This window comes from Populus euphratica, unplaced genomic scaffold (genome assembly GCF_000495115.2).
Source record: "Populus euphratica unplaced genomic scaffold, PopEup_1.0 scaffold155.1, whole genome shotgun sequence".
Lineage (NCBI taxonomy): Eukaryota > Viridiplantae > Streptophyta > Magnoliopsida > Malpighiales > Salicaceae > Populus > Populus euphratica.
The window spans coordinates 764,190-783,637 of NW_011499929.1; the positions used below are offsets into that span (position 1 = coordinate 764,190).

At 28.8% G+C, this 19,448-nt stretch overlaps 1 protein-coding gene and 1 non-coding gene across 2 annotated transcripts; both read right to left on the reverse strand.

Annotated features, from left to right (window-relative positions):
• Positions 1-5,895: 5,895 nt before the first annotated feature.
• TRNAI-AAU (transfer RNA isoleucine (anticodon AAU)) lies at positions 5,896-5,969 on the reverse strand. Its single transcript has one exon. It is a non-coding gene; the product is annotated as a tRNA-Ile (tRNA).
• A 2,433-nt stretch (positions 5,970-8,402) lies between these two features.
• On the reverse strand, positions 8,403-9,978 carry LOC105135938 (fasciclin-like arabinogalactan protein 7). Its single transcript, XM_011041048.1, has 2 exons — positions 9,891-9,978; positions 8,403-9,287 (listed from the first exon to the last, which is right to left on the reverse strand). The coding sequence occupies exon 2, from the start codon at positions 9,251-9,253 to the stop codon at positions 8,462-8,464; it is 792 nt and encodes a 263-aa protein (XP_011039350.1). The 5' UTR covers positions 9,254-9,287; positions 9,891-9,978; the 3' UTR covers positions 8,403-8,461.
• Between the last annotated feature and the right edge of the window lie 9,470 nt (positions 9,979-19,448).

A 19,448-nucleotide genomic window follows, 5' to 3' on the forward strand; every position in this document is an offset into this window, starting at 1 on the left:
CCAACAAGCAATCCACACATCGACCTTAATTAATTAATTAATTAATTATCTTGACCTCCATTAGCTTCAAGCCTTCTTCCCTCTTCAGCCGATGTTTAGTTGCTGTGCCCACTTCCATTAACTGCCTGTAATCATCTCTGTGGTCAGTTATCACAATAATATTTTGTTTAAGTTTTTTTACAGAATATTTTAGTAGTAAGGTATAAGTCTCGTCTTCAATTCTTTTTTCTGGTATTAACAATGCAGCTGGGACATACTTTCATGTCTCTTTATTTTTTTTTTAGGTAAATTTGAACTTTGATATGAGTATATTATTAAATGGATACTCATCTTCCTTTACTTTATTTATTTCTCTCATGCAAGGAGAGTGTGTATAGATTTATTACTAATATATCTAGCTTATAAATTGATAGAATCAAAAAATTGATATCTTCTCCTAAATGCAGGAGTGTCAAAGTAATAAATAACCCAGTAAAACTGAAATCGAACCATAGAGAAGTTAATTATACAGATTATAGTTAACAATAACAATAACAACAATAGTAACAATAACAACAACAATAGTAGTAGTAGTAGAAGAAGAAGAAGAAGAAGAAGAAGTTGATAAGAACTTTGAGATGAAAGATTAATGTAAGTATTAAATAATGATAACAACAAATGTTAAGGTTAGAGGATCCACTAATGGTATGTCAAACAAGTATAGTATAAACTCTTATTATTCAATTAGCAACCACACACAAAGGAACTTCTAATTAAATTGACAATATTCATTTTTGAAGATCAAGACACTATGTTACACACTTTACCAAGGGCAAGGAAAAAAAAATTACCCTTAATATGGCTAAATTTTGTCATTTTGTTGACTTGGTCGAATTTGTCAGCAAGGGTGACAACTTGAACTTCCCTAAGATTTTTATTCATATCTGAAGTTCTAGGACTCCAAAATAGGTGAGGTTAGATTCGTTGGAAAGCTAACACTCCTGGATACAATTTTTATGAAAGGACCCTTCCTAGATTTTATCTTCTTCATGTACAAATTCTCTTAAGAATTAGAGTGACAGACCTGCCTCATTTCGTCAATAGACAAAGTATCTCTAATTTTATCTTCAATCCCTTCCTCCTCCTTTAATACAGCCATGCATTCACCATACACATAGCAACCCGTTTAATTATAATCTCCCCAAGTTATTTGCACTCACTTAATTTATTTATTTTTACTTTGACTGAACCTACCTAAAGGAAGTAAGGATTCCTCCTTCTTCTCGGTGATGTAATTTTTTTCTAGTTATCAATCACATTGTAACAACACATCTCAACTAATTAAACAAGAAAATCATAAGTTTTTTTTCTGTTTTTTTCTTCCCCTCTAGTGGTCGGCTACCTTGAATCTTCTTTTTTTCTTTTTTTCTCATTGCACCACCTGCATTCAAGGCCATCCATACCACCTTAATAGGTCTAACTTCAAGAAATTTTGCATTTCCTCTAAATTTTATGTTCGAGAACCCTAATTCTTAATTCAAGAAAGTTATGAAATTTTCAATCAAATTGAAGTTAATTTCATAGAAATTAGAATTAGAACTCATTACTCGGATAAAATCTATGCTTTACTTCTCAAAATTTGAAAACTCTTAGTCTTCTTCTTATTGCATATGATTGCCACTCTTCCTTCTTCTTCTTTTTCACAGTTCTCATATTTGTTTTCTTGCAATTTCTCTTGTATAATAATGGTCTTCTCCTTTATGCTTGTCTAGAATTTGAAATTTGTTAAACTTTGGTGTTTTTCTCTCATATTTTGATTGAAGAAAATATAAAAATCCCCTCTTTCTTTGATGTATTTCAGCCGGCCATGGAAGAAAGAATAAATGGGGTATTTATAGTCACATTTCTTTTTAATTCCATTTTGGTCTCATCTTTCCCACTTTTCATAATTAAGCCACTCTTTTATGTTCTTTAAAACCAATAAATTTTCTCATCATTATATATATATATTGTTTTGTAGTATAAAAATTTAAATCTTTATAAATCCCCCCCCTTTTTATATAATTTGTTCTCAGGTTTTGCATAATAATCTATAAGTTGATATTTATTGTTTATTGGTTACAAGGGTACTATAATCAAACTTGATATTGTCCCAATATTATTTGATCTAGGATTCAATTCTAGTATTTAAAATTACGTAATAGGTTAGATTTGCGTTAAGTTATAAAAACATGTTTACTATTATTTATTTTGACCTATTCAGTTTCTTTCTAGTATATTTGGGTATTTAGGATTCAATTAAGTCTTTTTATTAATTTTTACTTCTGTTTTATTTTGATTCTTCGTATCTATCATATTTTGTATTAATTCATTTTACTACTTACAAAATCTTTATGATTATTTTGTTTTACGTGGTTTTATTATCTTATTAATTCTTGAGTCACTTTATATATAATTGGATTGCATTATGATATCCATTGATTTTTGGTTTGTTGATTTCCAATTCCAAAAGAACCAAGAGGAAAAGGATGTAGTGAGAATAATTGAGTGAAAGGCAGTAAATTGTGTGAAACACGGAGTTGTGAGGTATATTTTTCTTGCTACTAATTAATTTTTGTAGATTAAAAGATATTGTCTAAAAATAATAAGTTTGTGACTCTAAAAACAAATAACACCTTTTATATATAATTTTTCTCCTAGCAAATTAAATAGTTAATTAGGGTAACAAAAGATTTGAAAGATGTTATGACTTTAATGAGACAACAAAATAGTAGGTTGGATGGATTGAGAATGGGGCTAATTGGTAAGGAAACACTATTCAAATGGTTGTATAAAATGTTAAAACTGACTTTATTGATTTTATAGATGAAAAAAAAATATAGATGATGATGACTATAACTTTGTATCCATGGGAAATAAAGGGAGGAATCAAAGCTGAAAGAATCTTAGTTTTGGCCAAGGTGGAACATCCAGTCAAAGGGAGAATTCCCATGATTTTTTTGCTTTGAGAAGATCCAGGTAGAGAATTAGGTCCAATTAAGATGAAAATACATGCTTTGGACTCGATGAATATTAGGGGTTCGGAATAATTCTCAATCCTAATGTCAATATTTATAACTCTAACATTAATGAATACCGAGAATACTTCTAATTTTGGCATTAGTTAATATAAATAATCATAATTTTAGCGTTAGTGAATAAATAAGTAAAATTTAAATTGAAAACAAAGCATATTTTTGTATTTTTTCAATGAGGGAGCTTTATTTAAAAAAAAAGATTTATTTTTTCAGAGGAAAAACAATTATATATTTTTTTATATCGAATTCATATCTTACAATATAAGTCTATAGCCCAAATTCAAAAGGATCCTTGAATTTTTTTGAAAAATTTAGAAATTTTTAAAGGACAGTTTAACTAGATATTAATATAAAAACAAGTTAAAAACTAAATAAAAAATACATAAGGGTTTGTTTGGCTTAAAAATTGGGTTGGTTAGGCTGAGGCCTAGGTCCAACTTTGTTAGTCTCAACAGTTCCCTTTTTTTTAGAAGGAGGGCTAGCCCAGTCATATAAGTTGGGCTCGATTCAGCCTACCCAGCTTGGTCACTAACCCAGCCTAGAGACCAAGCTTGCAACCACAAGTGCATATGAATTATAATTCACATATGTTTGTAGAAGAAAAGAGGTAATTAAAATGAAGATGGGAGAAAAAAGCTTACTAGGCATAAGGGTGTCGGGTGTCGTTGCTGGTGGCACTAAAGGCTGGCGTTGCTAAGAAAAATCTCTACTCATGTTATGGAGGTTGGCGTGACTAAGTCTTCATAAAAAACAACCCTAGTTTGTCTATCCACTTGTTGAATGAAAATGTATGATCGATTAATCTGATTTATATTTTTATCATTATTTTTATTTAATATTTTTTAAAAAAATTAAATTAATTTTTATTTTTTATTTGAAAACTCCAAATTAGGTTATGATAAAAGTAGGGTCTTAGTTATAAGGATACACTCCAAGCTCAAGTCAAGGAAGATGATATTGATCAATAAAGTAAAAATATCTTTGATATGTGTTGCCATGTATAAAACATGTAATTTGATTATAGATAATGAAAGTTGTGCTAATGTAATTAATATTATCTTTGTAAGTAAACTGAACTTGTGTACTATTAAGTATCATAAACCTTATAGATTGTTTGCTCACGATGTAAGAGGTTAGTGTGACTAAGTTTTCTTAAAAAACAACCGAAGTTTGTTTATCCATGTGTTGAATGAAATTGCATGATTGATTAATTTGTCTTATATTTTTATCATTATTGTTATTTAATATTTTTTTAAAATAAATTATTTTTTATTTTTTATTAGAAAACTCAAAATTGAATTATGACAAGGGTGAGGCCTTAGTTATAAGACATATACTTCAAGTTTAGGTCGAGGAAGATGATATTGATCAGAAAACAAAAAATATCTTTCATACGTATTGTCATGTACAAAACAAGATGATAGATACTGAAAATTGTGTTAATATAACTAGTACTACCCTTGTTAATAAACTGAACTTGTGTATTATTAAGTATCATAAACCTTATAGATTGTAATAGATAAAATATAATTAATTTCAAATTAAAACAGGCAATTAAAAATAAATTTAAAATATTTTACTCTATATTTTTATCAATATTAGTTATCATCATTACTTCTTTTCAATTTTGTCAAAGATAACAATATAAATAAAAATTATCTTCCTTAACCTATAAAAAAAACATAAAATAAAAAAGAAATAACAATCATCATATCATAAATAAAAAATTAACAACAAAAAGTCACTAGAATCAAGAGATGCAAAAGAAAAAAAAAAGTCTTTAAGTAAACATATATTTTGATTTCAGCTAAGTAGCACAATCGATATTATTAATTAATCAAAGAATAATTAATTCTTATTTTTATAAATTAGAGCAGATGGTGAGGAAGAATAATTAATTTTTATTTTTATAAATTAGAGCAGATGGTGAGACACAAGGCAAGATTTTGAAATTTATAAATAAATTTTCTTCCTTCTGTTCTGCTTTTAAAAGAAAAAACATTGTTTTCTTATTTCTGTTCTACTTTTAAAAATAAAAAATAAACATTAGCTAGCAGATATAAAATAAGATGTTGTCCAAACAGATATAAAACAAATGAAAAAAATGTTGGCCAGTACTTTCATTTACTTTTGCCTTTTGCTATAAAGAAATGTAAAAATAACACTTCCGGTCTTAAATAGGTATTTTAGCTATTCATTTAGTTAACCAGTTAGAATTTTTAAAAACAACAATAAAAGCTAAAAATACAACTTTCTTTTTTATTTTTTTGCCTCGTTTTTTTTTTTTTTACGTTTTTTAGTTGCCTGGTTGGAGATGCTCTAGCCGTTTGTTTCTACGTTACATAATTGTTACAATAAATAATAACCACAATTGCAGGTTTGATGTACTCTGCATAATTCAAGGCAGTGTGTTATCTCTGGGTCCTGATTGCAGGCTTAAGTTGCAGCTATAATTTGTAGGATTAAAGGGCAGCGATGCATTTAATAGAAGACTCTCTCTTTTATAATAATACTTTAAAGATAAATTAAAAATATTTTCCAAAACATTAAATTATCAAATCTCGTTTCATAATATATTTATAGGAAAACTGAAAACTTTAAATTTCATGTTTTATAATAAGACAAGAAACATTTAACTAATTAAAAGAGCAGATTCAAACATCTTTTTTAACATATTTGGAAAAATCATTCGACGCCTTCCCATCAATCCCAAAGGCACCAACATTTACAAAAAGCATGAACCTGGAGCCACAGAGCAACTTCACTAGCTTTTCCTTTTCTAGCCGCACGTGCCAAATATATGAATATTTGTGAACAGTGTTTTTCTAAAAACAAAGGGTGGCCCATGCAGGTTTCGAACCTGCGACCTTCGCGTTATTAGCACGACGCTCTAACCAACTGAGCTAATAGGCCGTCTTGAAACGTGGGCTCAGTAGTTTCTATATCAATAAAAATATCTAGATTTATTCTTGACCAGACGTTCCATGAATGAGAAGGGGTCTGATGTGATTCTGTAAGCATATCATATATTTTCTATATCAATAAACATATCTGATGTGATTCTGTAAGCATATCATATAGAGATATCCTTCAACTCTATGTTCCCATGGCTTTCTGTTTCTTCTTCTGATTTGGAGAAATTATCTTAGTTCATACCTAATGCCAAATAACAATATTCGGTAAAAGCATCCCTTCTTTTAAGAAACTTACTGCGCACTAACAGCAGCAGTTCTATGAGTATTTACTTTGTAATATTAGGTAGCGATCCATTACTATTCTTGAAATAAAAAAGATGGAGATTGTAGAAACATAAATGTATTTAATTAAAAAAATAGAGATATAAAAATAAATATTTGTATTTTCAGAATGGGAGGTAAAAAAAATAGATAATATTTTTTTATTTCTAATATATCCTCATAAAAAACTTTCAATCTCAAAATTATCTAACTAAGATATACAAAGATAAAATATGTTATTGTTATAGTTTTGAAATCTAACTTGGAAATTGATCCGAAACAAAGCTTGAGTCACTAGTCAAGATCCGGGTTATGAATTGTATTGATCCAGGTCAATATAAGAATAAAAACGGTTATTATCATATTTTTAAATCAAATTCGAGAGTTGACTTAAGGTAAGAGTCAAGTTATGAGTGAGTTTAACTGTTGATCTAAGTTAATGTATGAATAAAAATGATTATTATTATAGTTTTAAAACTCGATTTAGGGGTCGAACCATGATAAAACTCGGGTCATGTGTTAAGAAAATCAATATAAAACAAAAGTAATTATTATCAAAGTTTTAAAATTTAATTTGAGGGTCAACTCGAGGCAACACCTAAGTCACAGATCATGAGGGTCAACCAGGTCAATGTAAGGATAAAAATTATTATTATCATAGTTTTAATATCGAACTTGAGGGTCAACCAGGGTGAATCCTAAGTCACGAGTTAGAGGATCAACACAGATTGATCCGAGTTAATACATGAATAAAAATAATTATTATCATAATTTTTAAACCTGATTTGGGAGTCAATATAAAGCAAAGTTTAGATCAGTGGTCGAGAAGGTCAACCAAGTTTACCCAAAAAACTGAAAAATAATTAAAACAACCTTATTTTGATCAATTTGTTTTTTCAAAAAATTTAATGGATTTTTAATTTTGGTTTTATCCCTAGTTAATTTAAATTTTTTATTAAGTCAGGTCAAGTCTATCTTTTCTTTATTTATTTTTAAACTTGGATTAGTCTAGATTCAAGTCAACCAATCAAGCTAATTTTGATTTTATAATATTATTAATTTCAACATTCAAATATATATTAAAGTATAAAAAAAAATAATGGGTGGTCCATATACGAGGATTATTAAGTGTGTTGGCCTCATGTTTTTTAGCATTAGAAAAGGAAGTACGATGGAGTCTTAAATAAAACCTTTCATAGATTAAGAGAGTTAACACATGTTCTAAATTAATATATAAATAAAATTAATTATTATTATAATTTTAAAATTTAATTTAGAAATTAATTTAAAATGAAATTTAGATAACTAGTCGGGATGGGCAACCTAAATAATCAAAAACATAAAAAATAATTAAAATATATTTGTTTTGACCAAATTTTTTTCTTTCAAAAATTAAGATTTAAGTTTTAATAATAATTGCATGGTGTTTATATATATATATATAATCATGCAACGGGAGAAGGTTGCCCGCCCGATTATATATATCATGGTACTCGAAAAGTGATAGACATGGCCACGCTAGGCTATCCTTTTTCCTTTTTTTGGTGACCCTTTGCCACCTTCGTGAAATTATTTGTTGCGGGTGGTGGCATAATGGGTGGTCCATATTCGAGGATCAATGAGTGTGTTGGCCTCATGTGTTCTAGCATTAGAAAAGGAAGTCCGATGGAGTCTTAAATACTCCAGCATTGATCAATTTGGTCTCTACCGTTAACAGGATGTATGTTTTCTCGGTCTATGGATTAGGGTCTTTTCACGTTCAAGAAGATCCAGGTATCATCACTTGACAACGTACCAGAGGTCAAGAGTTTAAGCTCTGCGACTGTAGTTTTTCTGTTGATGGTGGTTGGTGCCTTGGAAATATTATAGAGTTTTCAACATCTACCGGTGAGCAATCATTTTCCACCTCAAAAATGCGACGTCATAAGCTTCTCAGCCTCTAATCACTTCTGCAAACACTTGGGGCCATAAAGTTCCAAACATGATAAGAACATCATAATTACATGGTTCAAAATAAACTATGAATCAAGAAGATGATACTCTACTTGGGATGGAAATAAAAACTCACGCCCACATGCATAATCAAAAAATGGTTTTAAATCAAAGCAAATGGCAAAATCCAGATATAGCCTCTTCACATAGAATAATACACATCAGGGAAATCCTCTCCTACAAGAACACGACCAGCACACCTATGAGTGCGAAAACCAATTGACTCCAAATATCTACACCGAAGATCCTGTAAGAAGAATTTGGAGGGGAAGTTCCTGGAGCGCTCCCATCTCCAGTCCTGTCAGATGATGGAGAATCTGCAGCAAGGCTGGTTTCAGGGGCTGGGGCTGGGGCTGGGGCTGGAGGTATATCAGCACCAAATATCGACTCAGGAAGGAGGACTCTGTCAACTTGATAAACTGCAACGGGATCAGTTGAATGCACACTACTGCTAACTTTGGTTTTTGACCATCCTGAATCAAGGTGCACAGTCCCAGATACATCTGTGAAATTCAAAGCATATCCGCCTGCACCAGCAAATGTGCTAACAGGGCTTACTTGGCTAAGGTTCTTAAAATCAGCCAAGGCGTAATAGTGTGGCAAGGCATGGAAAAGAATGAGTTGCTTCAGCTGGTCTTGAGTTAGGTTTGACAAAGAAGGCTTCTTGAGATTTTTGAAGGCATCATCTTTTGGTACGAAGATGGTAATGCCTTCATCAGTGTTGTTGGCTTGGTTTTGGAAGGTGTCAACGACCTTAGTGGATTCAAGGTAGCTAAGGAAGGTGTGGAATGGGCCAGCAACAGAGAGCAAATCAGTGAGGCTAACGTAAGGAGGTGCTGGTGCTGGTGCTGGTGCTGAGGACGGAGTCGGGGCTGGTGCTGGAGGACTAGCTGCAGTTTGAGCATATGCTGCTGGAGTGCACAAAAACAACAGCGTGCTACTAAACATAATAATCATGGAAAACTCCATGTTTTTTTTCTTCTTAACAAAATTCTCTAAATTCCTGCAAGAATCAAACCAAAATCCCATAGTTGATGACACCTCAAATTACGATCACAAATCCTTCAACGGCAAACCAATACAAATCCACAGTATGAGCAGAAAAACTTGCTAATTGAAGAAATCAAAACCAGCATTTCAAAATCAAGGCAATTAAGATTCCCAAATCCATAAAACCCAATCACCAAATCTTTGTAATGACAATAGAAAAGAAATAGCATGCATAAATGGCAAGGATGAAATACCATACACAATCTGCTAAATCCCCAGATGATCAAGTATTCTTGCAAAAAAAAAAAAGATCAAAATCCCATTTCAGAGTACACTACAGCTTGTCCTTTTTTAAGGAAAAACAGTGTTACATTTGATGTTTTCCATTCTCTTTCATCTCTATAAGTTTGCAAAAGCAAGTCAAGACAAAGTTTGCTAGACAAAAAGAGGAGAAGGAAAACCAGCACCACACAATGTAGTTGAACATAGAGCAAAGAAACAGATCTAGATCAGCTCATTCCAACATTGCAACGGTACTACTTATCATGACCATTTAGCATTTTTAACAATAAAAAGAAAGGAAGAAGAAGAATCAGCAGCTATGAAGTGCACTAACCTGACCAAGAATTCAGAGAGAAATGGTTGTGTTTAGGGGATACCAAATTGCCAATGCTAACAATGATGCAGCACAGAATGAAATGAGTTGACACTGCATATATAAAGATGGATTTATGACGAGCAAAGAGTTTGATAAAAGAAAATAAGGAGGGTGGGGTGGCACAGCTGGGTTTATTACATGTTGTTTTCAGTTTCCAAACTTGGATGGTTCTTTCTCAAAGAAAAAAAATAAGGCATGCTTCGGTGGAAATCTTCACAGAGCAGGGAAAAAACAAATTAGGTGGCATTTCTTAATCAAGTATCAACAATTGTTATAAAGCTCGTTCTGACAACATGTGTCAGAAACATAGAAAAACAAACTGTTTAATTTGGTCGGAAACTCGGGTTACTTTGTATTATAATTGATTAAAACATGATCGGATTGAAACCAGATTTGAACCAATTAATTTTTTTATATATTAAAATGATATTATTTTAAAAAAAAATATTTTAAATTTAAATAGATCATTTCAACTCATAACTCTAGTTTTGCCTTAAAATTCAAATCAGGTTTTACAAATGTATTATCAATTAATTATTTTTTTCTCTGAATTTAGCAATGGAATTTGTTATATCATTATAAATTGGACTTCCAAAGGATTTTTATTTGATGTATGGCATTTGCAGTAGATGTTAAATAGGCTTTCTAATCCAAGTTTTTGAATGTTAGTAGTTGTCATGATACGTGATTTACATGCATCCACATGGTTCTATTGTATTTATACAAGTGAAATACTTAATACATGGGAGGAAATTGTAAGCTTGTATGAGAGTCTAGAAAAGGTTTTTTTTTTAATATTTTTTCTTTAAAATATATCAAAATAATTATTTTTTTATTTTTGATATTAGTATATTAAAATAATAAAAAACATTAAAAACATATTATTTTAAAGTTTTTTAATAAAAAATTCAAAATAAAAATAAAAATGAAAATGATTCAACCATACTCCTAAATAATATCTATATCTATAAAGTTTTTGTTACGCCAACTAATATTATAATTCTTAAGTGTAATATAATATTGGTAGTAATAATAGTTAAAATGTTTGAAAGTAACTCATCTTCAATTATTATTGTTGCAATAAAGATATCAAAAGAAATTAAGTGATAAAAATAAAAAATAAAGAGTTACTATTAACTAAAAACCCTAAATTGTTTAAGAATTCTCATGCCTACTATAACTTACATTGTGTTTGTTTTTAATAATAAAAATATATAATATTTTTTTTTAAAGTTGACTGAAATTGGTATGTATTTTTTTTTTTAAAAAAAAGGATAACTAAACTTATGGAAATTATTTGTAAACATATGACAGTAATTTAGGATCTAGGCTTGACAATAAAACTCAAGTACGGTTAACACCATCTCACCCGTCCCGTCAACCTTCTCCCTCGAAAAGCGACACCGTTTTTCTCGATCCAGCTGCCAGATGACAAGAACGGAAATAAAGAAATTAAATCAACTATTATCACATGAAATTCATTTTTCACCAAACCTCATTTGGTTTTTCTTCAAAATTTCTTCAAGGCTTTTCTTGTTCTTCTTCTTTTAAGAGAAATTATGCATCAATATTCCTTGTCTAACTCTAGGAATTCTTTTATTTGTCAAAAAGCATGGATATAGTTGTGAGAATATGTGAAAAATAATATTTTAATTATTTTTTTAATAACTACACGTAGGCATTTAATTGATTGAACTTTACTCGTCATTGATATATTAACCAAATATCTATAATAAAATATATGAAGCTCCAAATCGGTTGATTCATAAAAATGAATTTGAACTTTGAGTAACCAAATCGACCAAACATCACAAGTGATGATTTCTTTTAATTATTTCTAGCATTCCTATTAATTACATTTCTTTAATAAAAGATTTGGTATGCTTGGTAGAGCTATTTTATTTGTATGTTTCTTTTTCTTTTAACAATAACTTGAGTTATTTTTGGATTGGCTAAGTAGGCTAGATTATTTCAGGACAATTTCCACATATTTAATTTTAAACTTGAATGAAATAAAATTAAGTTAAGATAATTTTTTTTGTTAATTTCATTTTTTTTATATAATTTTATTATCATATTTTTTTTATCAATGATTTAAATTGTTACTGGTTTGTTAGATTGTCTTTGAACAACTAATTCAATTGAGTTATGTCAAGATAATTTTCATACAATTTAATTTTAAAATTAGACTAGGTAAGAAGTCGAATAGAAATATTTCAAGATTAACTTATTGGATTAAGTTTAGTAACAATATCAAACAATTTTCTATAACTTGAATATTTTTTATTATGTTTAAAAAAATTAATTTGACTCGTAATTTAATATGATCTATGTTAGTATATATTGAAACATTAAGATTGTGAACTCATGAGAATTTGGTAAAATTAATCTCTTAATCATAATTTAATCACTATAGGCTTTAGTTACAAAGGTGTGAGTTGTCTTGTGAAGTATTGGTTGACTTTGCGGTTCAACCGTGCTTGTAGAATTATTAATTTATTTTAAAAGCTTTAGATTAATATATTTTAATTTTTTTAATTATTATTTTGATATATCAATATTAAAAATATTTTTTAATTATTATTTTGATATATTAATATTAAAAATAGTTTTTAATAAATTTTAAAATTTTAAATACTTTAAAAATAAACTCCTATCACATTTTCAAACATTTGAAATAGAGGAAACAACATAATGAGGATTTATTTGTCCTGTCGTTGGAGAAGGTCGTATGGCAATATCAAGACCGATCCACCAAATTAGTTGGTTAGAATTTGATTTTTGCACATGGATTTTTTTAATAAACCGTGCCATTACAATTAAGCCAATGGATATCATTACCATGAAGGTCGTAATTAGTCAAATTCACCACCTATCGACACAGTTAAATTCAATTTTGTCATCTAACAACCTGATTAAGAACTTAATCTACCATTTGAAAGAGTAGCTTAAAAGTTTCTTGTCAAAAATCATATAACCTTTTCCGTTTGGTAAAAAATGTTTCAAAGGGAAGGAAAAGGGCTGAGTTGGATTCTTTAACCATGGAATGAAAGGTTAATGTCAACCTGGAGCCAGTGAGGAGGCAGGGATCAGATGGAAGGTTACTTTCAAGTGTGGATGGCAGCTGATAAGGTCCTTTCAAGGTCGAATGGTCTTGATTGTCAACCTTGCATGCTGAAATATAATGTTACTTTCCATACTTTTATCCCCTCTCGTGAGTGTCATATGTTGATGTTGCAAAGGAAAGAAAACATATGGACTCCTTTTTCTGAAAAAATCGTTATGTCAATTCAAAGTATATATTATATAACTTTAAACTTTTCCTGATAATATATCTCTTATTCGTCTATATTTATATTTGTATTTATATAGGTTGATTTTATTGAAACAATAATTTTTCAAACGATGATTAATGATTGATGATGGAGACAGTAACATGAGTTTCTTAACCTGACCTAACACAAGGTTTGGAAATAAAATTGTTATGTCTTGCACGAAACATGAACTTATATATCTTGCACATACTTCTTCTTTCTTTTTTTTATTCAAGCGCGTATGCATGGTCACCCCTATCTGCTCATATGGTGAATTTAAAAAAATTATCCTATCATTTTAAAAATAGCAACAGATTCAGATCTTCAAAATTTAATAAACATCGCATTATCATTTAAGTAGTGGAAGTTTAAATGAATGATATGCCATTATAGACTATTCTAAAAGAGGATTTGAAAGGGTATACCTTCCGACATGAAAAGGAATGATGATAATGTAATTATGATATGCATTTTTAAATAACCATCTCAATTTAATTACTTAAGTTTTTAGGTGATATTTCAAGATATGATTTATATCATTCTCTAACATACCTCTCAAATGAAAACTCTTTGAACTTAAAACTTACACAGACTCACACTATTTTATGCTTAATTTTTATCAAATAAATGAGGATAGTAAGATTTAAACTCGTGACTGCTTGATCATCAAGGTTTTGATATCATGTCAAAAAATCATCCCAACCCAATAAATTAAACTTTTAGGCAAGGTCCTGAAATATGATTTATATTATTTTTAATATGCATTTTCACTTTTCTTCATGGTACAAAGGTGTTAGAATCAAATGTGAACCTCTTCAAGTTTCTTAAGTATTGATATTAAAGAAAGAAACTGAAAAAAAAGAAAAAGAGGCACGTGATGAGTGATGAGAAATGGTGCTTTGGTTGAGGCACATGATGAGTGATGAGAAATGGTGCTTTGGTTAATGTTTTTCGATGAGTGAACCTTGTTTTTTTTATTATTAATGATGAAGATATAAATCTCTACCCAATTCATCATGTTTTTGTTTTTTTGTTTTTAACTTTATTTGATCATCATATGCCTATTTGGATGTAAAAATTACAAGAGTAACGATTTTACTATCCTTTACAATTGTATACTTATTTCTAACCCCATCATATGTTATCTACTTATTAAACTTTCATAATCTCCTCAACCAAATGTGAATACAATCATATCACACAGAACCTCGTTGACATACTTTCCAATAAAAAAAATCAAAATTTGTTTAGTTATTTTCACCTCACTACAATCATTTAATTATTACAACTAAACCAGTATATCAATCTTCTTTTAGTTCCCAAAAATGGTTAAATTGTAATGGTTGTATGATTAGATTAATGTTAGAACAAGTAGGAGTCAATTCTTATTAGTAATTCACATGTATGGAAACTATAAAATTACTAGAAATTGAATGTGAGCTTCTTTTGCACTATTTTATAAGGTTTGAACTTGAAGTTTTTTTTTTAATGCAAATGGATTCAAATTTTCAAAGTTCTTCTATCAACTTTCTTGTGAGTGAGTCAAAAGATATTTTCTCTCAACTAAGTGATTATAATCAATTAATTGATGACTTAACATACTCAAATTTAAATGTCCATACAAAAAAAATCATAAAGAAATAAAACTTTCTCACTAGATGAAGATTGTTTACTTGTCTTTACATGGTTAAATACAAGCAAGGATCCAATTACAGGAGTTGAACAACAAACAAAACAATTATGGGCTCGAGTACACACTTACTTTGTAGAGAATGGAGGAAACTTGAATAATCGTTCCCAAATATGCATCTTAAGTAGATGATAAGAAATAAATAAAGTTGGAAAATTTGCTGAATTTGCTACTCAAATTAAAAATCATCAGCAAAAATAAATAAAGAAGTTGGAAAATTTGTTGGATTTGCTACTCAAATTAAAAATCATCAGCAAAGTGAAATGACTGAAGAATCAAGAGTAATTTTAATATTCATTTCCATGTTAAATTATTTAACATATATTTTAACATTATTAAATTTCTTTAATTTCTTACCAGATTAATAATGCACAGCAAATGTATGTTTCTTGTGTAAGCAAATAATCTCAACTAGAACATTGTTGGGTTATCTTAAGAAAAGAATCCAAATGGCAACTTGAGCATGCAAGTCAATATCAAAGGTCAAACAAGAAATAAAAAAGTCATGTCAATGCAAGTCTGACTTCATTAACTCCATCTACCCCTGATTATGTTAGTTTAGGAGAAGATAGTGAACCACTGATTTATCAAGATAGACCAATTGGTCAGAAAGCTGTAAAGAAACTACTTAAACGTAGATAAGAAAAAGATAAAGTTGGGGAGGTAACCGTAACAAATCTCTTACAACAATTCAACAATTAGAAGAAACAAGATAGGAAAATTATGGTCAAAAGAAACAAGAATTGGATAGGATTGAGAAAGGAATACTCTAGTTGAAATTGAGGATTAGAAGAAACAAGATAGGAAAATTATGGTCAAAACAAATAAGAATTGGATAGGATTGAGAAAGAAGAACAAATTATGAAAATGAATATTTCTAACTTGGATCCAATTTCTACAACGAATTTTCAAAATAGAAAGTTAGAAATTATGCAAAAGAGAGGTTTTAATTTTTAATTAACTTGATTGATTTATTGTTTAGTGTAATGTATTTTTAATTAAATATGTAGAAAATTATTGGTTATTTTAAATATATTCTTATAAAATTAATATCAATCCATAATCCTTTTTTGAAGTTCTTCTAACACTTAACAACAATAAGTATGATTAATTAACTTAAAAGATAACAACTATAATGAAAAAAACTAAAAAACTTAAAAATTATGATAACATAAGAATTTCAATTCTAATGATTCTACTTATTGTCATAAATGTTCAATTAAATCTTCTTATAGAGCTAGTTGCTCTATCCTTTATTCGATTATGAGTTTGAAGAAAATCATGTAGTTCTGGTATTTCATTATGTGACACTAATATAAAGGAATTGACTTCATATTTATGGTCAAATTCAAGGTTCATTGCTTCATTATCCTCAATAATCATATTATACATTATTATACAAGCTTTTATAATATTTGCAAGCGTTTCTTCATCCCAGTATCAAATAGGTCCATGTACAATTACAAAACGAGATTGAAGCACCTCAAATGCCCACTCCATACACTTTTTTGCAAACTCTTGCTTACTAACAAAATATTTTCTCTTTACTCCTAATGGTCTTGAGATTGTCTTAACAAATGTTGACCAATTAGGATAATCCCATTTGCTAAATAGTATTCCATTATATATTCATACCCATTAATTGTATAATTTACAGGAGCAATATGACTTTCAGCAAGTACAGCGAAGATAGGTGACCGATCAAGAATAATAATATCATTTAGTGATCTAGACATTCTAAAAAAGGCATGCCATATCCAAAGATCTTATGAAGCCACCGCTTTTAGAATTATAGTTAGTTCATGACAATATGCCATGCAATTGTATATTTTTTTTCCATTTCCAATGCATACAATCAGTGCTCCTTAACATCCCTGGAAATCCACACTACTCTTTAATTGATAATAATCAATAAATATTAGCGTTCTTTGGTACTCTTAAATACCAATAACCAAAAAAATTTATGATTGCTTTAATGAAAGTCTAAAACTTTCTATCACAGTCCCCAATTCAAAGATATTCATCAACAAGATTTGCAAGAGTACCGTATATAAGTATCCTATAAGTTGCAGTTATCTTTTGAAAGCAAGATAAACCAAGAACACTAAGATCATCTGTCTTTTATTTAAAATATTGATTGTAAGATTCCACTGCATTTATGATCTGAAAAAAAAGATGACGACTTATCCTAAATCTTTTTTGAAATTGACTTTAAGTGAATTAGGATTTTCAGCAAAATAATCATTATATAGTCTTAACTCACCTTCCTTTCTATTATGATTGATAATATTATGACCAAGAATAGAGCCATGATACTCTATTCTCCACCCTTCATTATTCAATTCTTCTTTAGCAACCACTGTGGTAACAACTTGAAAGGTGAACATGGGAGTGTAATCACCAAAATCAAAAGTATCATAAAAATTAAAATTAGAATTAGAATGATGAATTTTAATGAAATATGATAAATATTAGAAATAAGAAAATGATAAAAAAAAATGTTTAGGTATCTAAGAATATTTATAGATGGATTATTTTTAAAAATTTTAAAATCTTAAAATGTTGGCAGTTATTTTTTCAAAATTTAAAATTTAAAATATTGGTGGTTATTTTTTCAAAGTTTGAATTAAAAAAAAACTTTGAAAATCAAAATTTAAAATGTTGGTGATTTTTTTCAAATTTTGAATTTGAATTTACTTTTAAAAAATAAAAATTTTAACAGTAACACATAAAACTGAAAATTAAAAATATTTATATAAATAAATTTTAAATTTAAAAGATTTAAATTTAACTTAAAATTATATCTTTTAACTTTCATATTACTTCATTAATTTTATATTTACTTTTATAAATTACTCATATTAATTATATAATTAATAACATCATAATTATATTATATAAAAATATCTAAATTAGTTATATAATTATATTAAAATTAATTTAACATAAAATATATTAAAATATAATTGACTCTTCTAAATAGCTTTTTATTATTGGAATGCATATAAAATAAAAGGTTATATTTGTACTATTTAAAAAGTCATTTTATCAATTTGGCTCTTTAATATAGCATTTCCTATTGGAGATGCTTTTATAGTAGCTATTCAAGAACAATAGCCATAGTTTTGAAGCCCGGCCTGGAGGGTCGACCCGGGGCTGGAACGGGGTCGAGTTGAAGAAAATTAGGGGAAGAATAAACTTGGTGTGACCTAACAAAACTCTTGTCAAAAACCCAGTTGCAACTCGTTCAATTGTTTTTAATAAAACAACATCATTTTGATTTTTTTAATAAAAAAAATTAACCCGGACAACTTGGTAACCCGATCAAAACTCAAAATCTTGGCTTTCGACCAAACCGGCCACCGGGTCGAGTCTAAAAACTATTACAATAGCTATAATTTCAGCCAAAAACCTGTTTTTTCCAAAATCAAAGAATGACAATGTATATAATTTATCAAGCAATGTATGAAAACTGTGAGAGAATAATAATAAAATATCAAAACTTATGAAGTGCTCTTTCCTGTTTATATTATCAGAGCTTTTAATCTCAAATGAGTTCAAATCCAAATATTAAATATAGCCTTTCCCTCAAAACAAACCTTAAATTTCAGTCTCAACACCTAACCTTTTTCATCTAACAAACCACTCATATCCTTCAACATTACTGCCCAAATTAATGAAAAGTTGACCCCTTCCACCTTTTCGCAATGACATGCTCAATTTGAAACACTACTTATTGGTTATGATTTACTTGATTATGTTAATGGCATATTTATTGACACGACCAAAAGATTGATGTCTTTTTCTAAGAATAGGAGTGTCGAAGTAATAAATAATCCAGCAAAACCGGGGTCGAAACACAGGGAGGTTAATTGTATAAATTATAAATAATAACAATACAACAACAACAACAACAAGGATAATAGTAGTAGTAGTAGTAGTAGTAGTAGAAGAAGATGAAAAAGAAAAAGAAAAAGTTGATAAGAACTTTAAAATGGAAGATTAATGTAAAGATTAAACAATAATAACAACAAATGTCAAGGTTAGAAAATCCACTAATGGTATGTTAAACAAGTATAATCTAAACTCTTATTATTCAATTAAAAACCACACATAAAGAAGCTTCCGATTAGATTATAAATTATTAACATGATTATATAAGTTATCTTATTTGAATGATGCTAATGCTTATAAATGTTGTTAGACATTCATGATTATAACTTATATTAACAACAAATCAAGTTTATTTCATAACTCAAGTGTCGGTTATACTATATAGTATGAGCTATGTGCCAAGCATTTGTTGTCCCAAGTGTTATACAACATAAATCTAGATTAGCTATTTAACAAGCAAAGTATTAAAAGTGAACAAGATAACAAGTACAAAATATGTTAGTATCAAACATTAAGGTCCATGTTAAGTTTACACTATACTTATTCTTACAACATTAATGTAACATTTTCACCTTCACATAATAAACTTAACTAAACATAATGAAAGAAAGAGAAATA

What these genes read in the sequence shown, in the direction of transcription:
- LOC105135938 (XM_011041048.1), bottom strand. Translation starts at nt 9,253, where the DNA reads ATGGAGTTTTCCATGATTATTATGTTTAGTAGCACGCTGTTGTTTTTG.